At 43.5% G+C, this 9434-nt stretch overlaps 1 protein-coding gene across 1 annotated transcript in view; it reads right to left on the reverse strand.

Moving 5' to 3' along the window:
* CCDC3 (coiled-coil domain containing 3) overlaps positions 1-8226 on the reverse strand; it is a 57714-nt gene extending 49488 nt beyond the window's left edge. The window contains exon 1 of the mRNA XM_053405757.1: positions 7737-8226. Coding sequence (XP_053261732.1) covers positions 7737-8110 — 374 coding nt within the window. The 5' untranslated portion in view covers positions 8111-8226. The remainder of the gene's footprint in view (positions 1-7736) is intronic.
* Between the last annotated feature and the right edge of the window lie 1208 nt (positions 8227-9434).

Consider the following 9434-nt stretch of genomic DNA (forward strand, 5'->3'; position numbering starts at 1 on the left):
CCCCACACCCCTCTTAGCTGGTCTGGGAGCTTCTCTGTCTAGAGGATCCCTCCCCTCCTGACTGACAGGAGACCCAAGGAGACTTTATCCTCACAGACTCTACTTCTCCTTGTTCAAATTCAGCCTTCCCTTTCCTCCTGTCTGAATACTCTCCCAAGATACTACACTCGGTCTTCGTATCTAAGCTCAGAGACTCCTTTCTATAACTGTGGATATTCTGCTCCTCAGAGTGGATGTTCCACACACAGACCAGAACCAACTCTCCAATTCTCCCTCCAGTTCTTTCCCTTGGGGGCATTAGACTCCTTGAAGGTTGTGTTTGCTTCACAACCCATCCATCGGCAACCAGACTCGGCACGGCTGTTTGTGGTGGAAACCGATGACTCGGATGTTGCGGTAGGGGCCGTGCTGCTGCAGGCCGACCCACAGTCTTTGGTGCTCTTTCCCTGTGGGTACTACTCCTGAAAATGTCAACCGGCAGAGCAGAATTATGGCATTTGGGACAAGGAAGCATTGGCTATCCAAGTGGCATTTGAGTCGTGGCATTTGAGTCGTGTTGGAGCGGGCCCGTTATCCAGTTTGGATGGACAATCGGAACCTAGGACATCTCCTGTCAGCCAAGAAGCTGAATCAGCACCAGATCTAATGGTCCCAGTTCTTCTCCCACTTTGATTTCAAGGTTACCTATATTCCCAGCAGCCTGAACCAGCGAGCTGATGCCCTTTCTTGGAAGCCAGAGTATGAGAGGTCTGACGATGCGTCACGTACACCCATGATATTGCCTCCTGCCAGTTTTGCTACGGCCCAGATTCCTAGGGACTTTTTGTGGGAGCTGCGGGAGCAGCAACAGTGGGACGCCTATGTGCAGCACTAGTGGCAAGAATTGGCTGACCAGGCTAGACACTCTCCTCACCAACAGGACTTGCTGCAGTTTGGGGGCCATTATTATGTGCTTCCTGGTCCACAGCGGGGAGCTGTTCTGCGGTTATGCCATGACAGTCTTCCGGCAAGGCATTTCAGACACTTCAAAACTCTTCATTTGGTGGCCAGGGACTTTTGGTGGCCTTGTCTTTGGGACGAGGTGGAGCAATATGTGGCTTCCTGCCCAGTCTGTCATTGGGCTAAAGACATCCCTGGCAAGCCGACAGGACACCTTCTACCTCTACCAATGCCTGAATGGCCCTGGCAGACCGTGTCACTGGACTTTATCATGGACCTGCCTTCATCCCAAGGGGTGACTACCATTTTGGTAGTGGTGGATACCTTGACCAAGATAGCACATTTTCTCCCTTGCACTGGCCTCTCCTCAGCCCAAACAAGTGCAGACCTCTTCTTGAGAGAGGTGTTCTGCCTGCATGGTGGCCTGCTGCAGCATGTGGCATCTGATAATAATAATAATAATAATAATAATAATAATAATTATTATTATTATTATTATTATTATTATTATTATTATTTATTATTTATACCCTGCCCATCTGGCTGGGCCTCCCAAGCCACTCTGGGCGGCTTCCATAGAAACCAAAAATACACTAAAATATCACACATTAAAAACTTCCCTGAACAGGGCTGCCTTAAGATGTCTTCTGAATGTCAGGTAGTTGTTTATCGCTTTGACATCTGCTGGAAGGGCGTTCCACAGGGCGGGCTCCACTACCAAGAAGGCCCTCTGCCTGGTTCCCTGTAGCTTTGCTTCTCACAATGAGGGAACCGCCAGAAGGCCCTCGGCGCTGGACCTCAGTGTCCAGGCAGAACGATGGGGGTGGAGATGCTCCTTCAGGTATACTGGACCGAGGCCGTTTAGGGCTTTAAAGGTCAGTGCCAACACTTTGAATTGGGCTCGGAAACGTACTGGGAGCCAATGTAGGTCTTTCAAGACCGGTGTTATATGGTCTCGGCGGCTGCTCCCAGTCACCAGTCTAGCTGCCGCATTCTGGATTACTTGTAGTTTCCAAGTCACCTTCAAAGGTAGCCCCACGTAGAGCGCATTGCAGTAGTCCAAGCGGGAGATAACCAGAGCATGCACCACTCTGGTGAGACAGTCCACAGGCAGATAAGGTCTCAGCCTACGTACCAGATGGAGCTGGTAAACAGCTGCCCTGGACACAGATTTGACCTGTGCCTCCATGGACAGCTGTGAGTCCAATCGCAACGTCTCTTGCAGTATTTGGTGGACTGGAAGGGCTACGGCCTTGAGGAACGCTCATGGGAAGATGCTTTGTATGTCCATGCTCCCCGGTTGGCCTGACAGTTCCACCGTCGGTTCCCCCATAAGCAGACACGCAGCCGGCGGGTCGGGGGGCACCTTGGGGAGGAGGATAGTGTCATGGGCCAGGAGTCAGCTTCAGCTGCTGAGCAGCAGCCTGAAGGAACAGAAGGCAAAGTAACTCCACCTGCTGCTGACCAGCTGCAGCCTTCTTGCTCCTGATGAGAACCAGCTGGCCTCAGCTTTCTTAAGCAGGGTTTCTAGCCTTGGTCAGTTGCTGGAAACAACTTTTGTCCTTCCTGGCCAGACCTTGCTGCTTCTTGCTTCTTGTAACCTTGGACCCTCGGCTTTCTTGACCCCCGGATCGTCTGACGACATGAACTGAGATGCTCCTGACCTTTGGACTGGACTGGGACCTTGCATATGGACTCTGCCACCAGGCGAGTCCCTCCCTAAGACTACAACACCCACAAACAGAGTGAATGCTTATTCATTAGCCAACATGAATCTTTCCGCAAAGAAATCTGTCATGTATTGTCTAGTTAAGATTCCTGCATCGCAGGCCTATATTACACTAATACCAAAAACAGAGACTGAAAAGACTCAACTTAGGAACTACCGTCCCATATCCTTACTAAATGTGGATTACAAAATTTTTGCTGATATTTTGGCTAAGAGATTGAAAAAAGTATTGATTGAAGAGATTGATAAGGACCAAGAGGGCTTTCTTCCGGGAAGACACCTTTCTGATAACTTGAGGAATATAATTGACATTTTGGAAAAGTTAGAAGTGAACATAAACACTAAAGCAGTTCTGATATTTGTGGATGCGGAGAAAGCCTTTGACAATATTTCTTGGAGTTTTATGAAAAAGAACCTACAGGGTATGGGGGTAGGCCATGGCTTTGAGAATGGTATAGGTGCAATATATTCTGAACAAAAGGCCAAATTAATTGTAAATAATGTGGTTACGGAACAATTTAAGATAGAAAAAGGGACACGACAGGGATGCCCAATTTCCCCTTTGCTTTTTATATCGGTCCTGGAGGTTTTGCTGAATATGATTAGAAGGGACCGGATGGTTAAAGGTATACAGGTCGGAGCTAAACAGTATAAATTGAGAGCTTTTGCAGATGATCTAGTTTTGACACTACAGAAGCCAGAATCTAGTACTAAAATGGTTTTAGAATTAATTCAAGAATTTGGTCAGGTTGCAGGGTTCAAATTGAACAAGTTAAAAACTAAGGTTCTTGAGAAAAATTTAACAACGATTGAAAGAGAGAAGTTTCAGAATGAAACAGGACTGACTGTGGTTAAGAAAGTGAAATACCTGGGGATAAATATGACAGCTAAAAATGGGAATTTGTTTAAAGATAACTATGAAAAATGTTGGGCTGAAGTGAAAAAAGATTTAGAAATTTGGTCAAATTTGAAGCTTTCCTTGTTGGGTCGAATTGCAGCTATAAAGATGAATGTATTGCCTAGAATGTTGTTTTTGTTTCAAACATTGCAAATTTTGGACAAGATGGACTGTTTCAAGAAGTGGCAGAAAGACATTTCTAAATTTGTCTGGCAGGGCAAGAAGCCTAGAATAAAATTTAAGATATTAACTGATGTAAAGGAAAGGGGTGGATTTGCCCTGCCAGACTTTAAACTCTATTATGAATCAGCAGCATTCTGCTGGTTGAAAGACTGGCTGCTTCTTGAGAATACAGACATTTTGGATTTAGAAGGTTTTAACAACGTTTTTGGGTGGCATGCATATTTGTGGTACGACAAGGTTAAAGCACATAAAGCATTTAAAAACCATATTGTCAGGAAAGCATTGTTTAATGTTTGGATTAGATACAAGGATTTATTGGAAAATAAAACCCCAAGGTGGTTATCAACAATGGAGGCTAAGGCTCAGAAAAAACTCAATATGGAGGCCAAATGGCCAAAATATTGGGAAATTTTGGAGCAAGAAGGGGACAGATTGAAATTGCAGAGTTTTGAGAAACTAAAAGATAAAGTGTGAGACTGGCTTCATTATTATTAGATAATGGAGGCTTACAATTTGGATAAGAAAGTTGGCTTCCAGGTGGAAAAATCTAAATTGGAAACAGAACTGTTAGAACCCAAAACTAAGACTTTGTCAAAAATGTATAATTTGCTGTTGAAATGGAATACTCAGGATGAGACGGTTAAATCTGTAATGATTAAATGGGCACAAGACGTTGGACATAATATTATGTTTGCTGACTGGGAACAGTTGTGGACCACTGGGATTAAATTTACGGCTTGCAATGCCTTAAGAGAGAATATTATGAAAATGATGTATAGGTGGTACATGACCCCAGTCAAGCTTGCAAAAATCTATCATTTGCCCGATAATAAATGTTGGAAATGTAAGGAAAATGAAGGTACGTTCTTTCACCTTTGGTGGACGTGCCCCAGGATTAAGGCTTTCTGGGAAATGATATATAATGAATTGAAAAAGGTATTTAAATATACCTTCTTGAAGAAACCAGAGGCCTTTCTCTTGGGCATGGTCGGCCAATTGGTGTCAAAGAAGGATAGAACGTTTTTTATGTATGCCACAACAGCAGCAAGAATACTCATTGCAAAGTATTGGAAGACGCAAGATTTACCCACTCTGGAAGAATGGCAGATGAAGCTGATTGACTGTATGGGATTGGCAGAAATGACTGGCAGAATCCGTGACCAGGGAGAAGAGTCGGCAGAAGAAGATTGGAAAAAAATTAAGGACTATTTACAGAAATATTGTAAAATTAAGGAATGATGAATGATGCTGGACTGAAATTAAGTGGTTTCTAGCTGTAATGGTATAAAGGAATATGAAAAAATGGTTCTTTATAAGCAAAAATTTAAGGTTATAATAACTTAAGATGTTGGATAGAAAATAAGGTATTTTTATAAGCTGTAATGCTTTGAGATAAGGATTTGCTGAACAAATAATTTGAACTGGACTACAAGAAGGGGAGGTATGAGGAGGTTAGAGAAATATGTTATTGAAAATTAAGTATAAGTGAACTATATGTGTTTTTAATTTTTTTGTTTGTTTTTTGTTTGTATAAAAATTTGAAAATTTCAATAAATATCTTTTTTAAAAAAAAAGATTCCTGCATCGCAGTAGTTGGACTAGATGACCCTCGGAGGTCCCTTCTAAGTCTACAATTCTATGATTATATGAAATAAGGATGATGGTCCAATAAACAGGCAGTCTGGGATCAGCCAGTGGAGGCTTACTGTTTTCAGATGCACAGTTGCAAAACTCTGTCATGGAACTTCTCAAACTACAATTAAAGAACACATTCATCATCTCAGATAATCTTTAAAATGAAATGCCGCTGTTGAGTCATCAGACTTCACAAACACTTAAACACAGAATTCCATGTGTAAGCAAGAGAGCCACATGCAAAGCTGGTTTACATGGATAACCATCCAGTTTCTGTCTCTTCCTTTCACTGCGGTCTATAAGAATATCAGGAATTGTGTTTTTGTCCACTGATCAGTTGGCTAACTGCAAAACGGGGCTCTTGCAACAGTTGCATAGGAGAGAGGCTTGGACAGATGAAGCTCAGCAGGCGAAAAAAGAAAAGAAAACCAACCAGCACCTGCTTAAATCTATCCTTTTACACAACCATCAAAGAGACGGGAGTCCTGTCTTCCTTTGCAGCTGATCACCACAGTAGGAATTGTTTGGTAGGAAGTTGCTATTCACGTCTCTTGCTGAAGGACAAGCCCAGCCATGGAGTCCTACATTCCTTTCCAAACCAATAAAAAACCTGCATGCGTTGACCAGTTGTGACATAACATCTGCCACGTGCTGGCAGACACAGAACCATTTCCCAGAGTCATCTTATGTATTGAAATACTGCATCTCAACTGGCCCATTAATAAACACAGGATAAGGAAATTAAAATTAGCAAGATTTGCCACCTTGGGCTCCTTTGGGAGGAAGGGTGGGTTATAATAAATTTAATGAATACATAATAAATACACAAGAATCTGAATTTTAACCAGAACTGGTTCTAAGTATACAATCTTCCTAGGAGAACAAGAAGTATACTGAGCTTAAGTTTGAAGTGAAATATATGACGAATAAAACAACTTTTTGAGAGAGACTGACCATTTTTAAATGTTTCTCAGACACAAAAAACTACAACTGTACTAAACAAACTTTAATAAGTTGTATTTATTAAATACTCTCTCACCCAATGATAACATTGAAATGAATTTATAACAGGAGAAGTCTTGTGTCCCAAGCCTTAAGCTCTGGAAATCCTTATTGTACGGGTGTGGAACTACGATGGTGGTTTCCTTTGCAGGTGATCACCTCATTTGAAACAGTTTCATAAAACAATTATTGTTATTCCCTGGTGACAGAAAAACACTCGGCACATGTTCAAAGGCACACTGCACCTGCTCAAAGACACCCATTTACTCACACTAAGTCTAAGGCAAGCAGAAGTGACTTGCCTAGACTGGTCCTGACAGCCAAATCTTCCTAATCTTCTGACCTATTTTTTTATTCTTTCTATAGGCAAGTTAGGTAAGGAGAGCAAAATGGTGAATTCTTGTGGATCTCATTTATATCCTATAACTTTTGCAGTATAAATCTTTAATCCCATTTTATCCTCCCAAAAAGCCAGGGAGTTAGGTAAGGCTGAGAGTAAGCAAGTGCCATGCAAGAGTTGTGGGTCAAGCAGTGGGCACACCCAGGGTTCCTCTTGCCCCCCTCGCCCGGGAAGCCCACCAGGTAAACGTGAGCCAGACACAATATCGCAGCCTGGCCCATCTCACAGGGTTGCTGTGGCCATTTAAGAAGAGGGGATGATGCCACCTTGATCTCTTTGGAGGAAAAGTGGGGTATCTGTATTCATATGTAAGTACATCCATAAATAAACAAAATGGTGGCTGGACATGGAGAGCCATGGAGAGATCAGCTCTGAATCTCACACGGCATGAGATGCAGACTAAAGTGGTAACAGCAGAGTCTGTCACACAAGAAGACAGTTGTGCATATCCTATTTTTGAACGCTCCATTATGTTTGGGGGGGGGGGAACCATCAGTACCTGTAGTAAAACCTGAACCTCGAGGAGAAAGACAGAGCTCTCCCTGGTATGTTGCTTTATTACACACAAAGAGCTGTTTACACATAGAAATGTTTAAAAATTGCAACTTCCCAACACACACCTGCAGCTTGAAGTGGCCCAGTCCATCATTCTATCACCTTGCCCTGCGCAATATGTTCATAGTAATAACTCACCATGCATCTGTCCTCCCCCGCCCCCATCAAGCCACTCTCTCAGCCTCCCATCTCCAACGCGGAGATGATATTGACCGGCCTTACCTGAAACAAGGTATGTGAAGTGTTTTTAACATTCTAGAGCGCTACCAAAATGCCCAGCATTAGTAATATTAAATCCATGTGTCATTTAGCAACATTAGGCAACAGTATCTTTTTAACATTATTATTACTATTAATTATTATTAGGTATTGGTGAGTTTTCTAGAGGTACTCACCTGAGGAAGAAGAAGTAGGAGTAATCTTGCATGACTGTGTGAGAGTGGCAGGAGAAATACCCCAGTCCCGTCAGGTTGAGCCGGGATCCCGCAGGGACTTCCAGCATGCTTCCCCAGGCCTGATCACAGAGCATCTCAATCTCGGCTGAGTAAAAGAGCCCCCCTTCTGGGGCTTCATATTGCCAGGGCAAATAGTTGAACATGCTGTACATATCCTGATGCAGTGCCAAGACTTTGGCATAGACGATGATTTCTGCCAGCTCAGCCCTGCAGCTTTCGCTCAGGGGTCTCCACTCTGACGGCAGCTGACAGCCCTGGCTGGGACTGAGCTGATTCCCAAAGCACAGGAGCAGGAGCAGCCGGATTGGCAGCATGCTGGAGGATGCAGGCTTCGCACACTGGATGCTAAAAGTTTCCCCAGTGCCTTTAAAAAAACCACACAGCACACTCACAAAACCTGAGGCTAGGTTTGTGAAACAAGATCCCTATGAAATGAATCAACTGATTGGCTGGGGCCTAAGGCTCATCAGTGGCTCAGCTTTTGCCCAATAGGAGCAGTTCTTCAAAGGGAGGGAGGAGCAGTAACCAGAGAAAGGAGAGTTCTGCTGTATACACACTCTCACTTGAGCTGCAAACTGTTGCAGTAGCTGCAGCAGAGCCAGAGGTGCAGGGCATCTGTAAACTCCCAGAGCCATGGGCTGGGGAAGAATTCTGCCCTGCTTGTGCAGTTGAAAAGAAAGGGAAGTTTCAAACAGCAGAAGAGCATCTTAAGCTGCTTGTTGGGTGCTGTGTTTCTTCATCACCATCCCATTTATATATTCATCACCATCTTGTAGCACTTAAGCTCTAAGCACCTTACAACAGTGAAAAGAAGTCAGGACCTGCTGACAGCCTGTCAGAGTGAAGGGGATGGATGAAAAGCAGAAAGAGAAAGCCTTTGCACAAAGATGCTGTTTCAGACACTGCTTTAAAAACAGAAGAGGCAGGGTGGTGATGCACAGTTAGGAGCCAGCAAGGGAGACAGAATTAAATTGATGCCCAACCATGTCACAAATTTCATGAGCAAAACGTTGACAGAATTGGGGATGGGTGGAATCCAAGGTTTAATGGTTCAGTGATTCCCTTCAGATGTTTTTTTGAATTACAACAGCTGTCAGTCCTAACCACTGGCCATGCTGGCTAGCTGGAACTGTCAGTGGGTTGCAACTATTTAAAAATACAATATTAAAACAGTTACAACAGGTTACAATCAAGAGAATAAGGTGGGTCCTAAAATATATATTTCAGATGCCAAAGGTCCAGCAGCATCAGGCAACGTGGTGGGCTAATTCTTACATGTATTGCAGGGGTATGTAATAAAAAAATGATCTCTCTCCTCCCCCCCCCCAAAAAGCAAAGCTGAAACAAGTGCAAAATCAGCATTTTTCTTCCACAAGTGTGTGAATGCAGAGATGTCCCAGAAGGGCAACCATATTATTCTCAAGCAAAGCAAAACCTAAAAGTATTGTGGGATGAAGTTTTGTTCACAAGATTATAAAATGGAATCTTCATCCTCAAAACACATTTGTTTCTCCTTAAGATGGCCCCAGAACTCTTTGATATCTACAGAGCTATCTCTGAAGCACATACTCCCTATAAAGCACACCATACTGTTTCTTCCCCTGACCCCCCATGTCAGCCATCTTCACACCAGGGGTC

Source organism: Podarcis raffonei, chromosome 10 (genome assembly GCF_027172205.1).
Source record: "Podarcis raffonei isolate rPodRaf1 chromosome 10, rPodRaf1.pri, whole genome shotgun sequence".
Taxonomy (NCBI): Eukaryota; Metazoa; Chordata; class Lepidosauria; order Squamata; family Lacertidae; genus Podarcis; species Podarcis raffonei.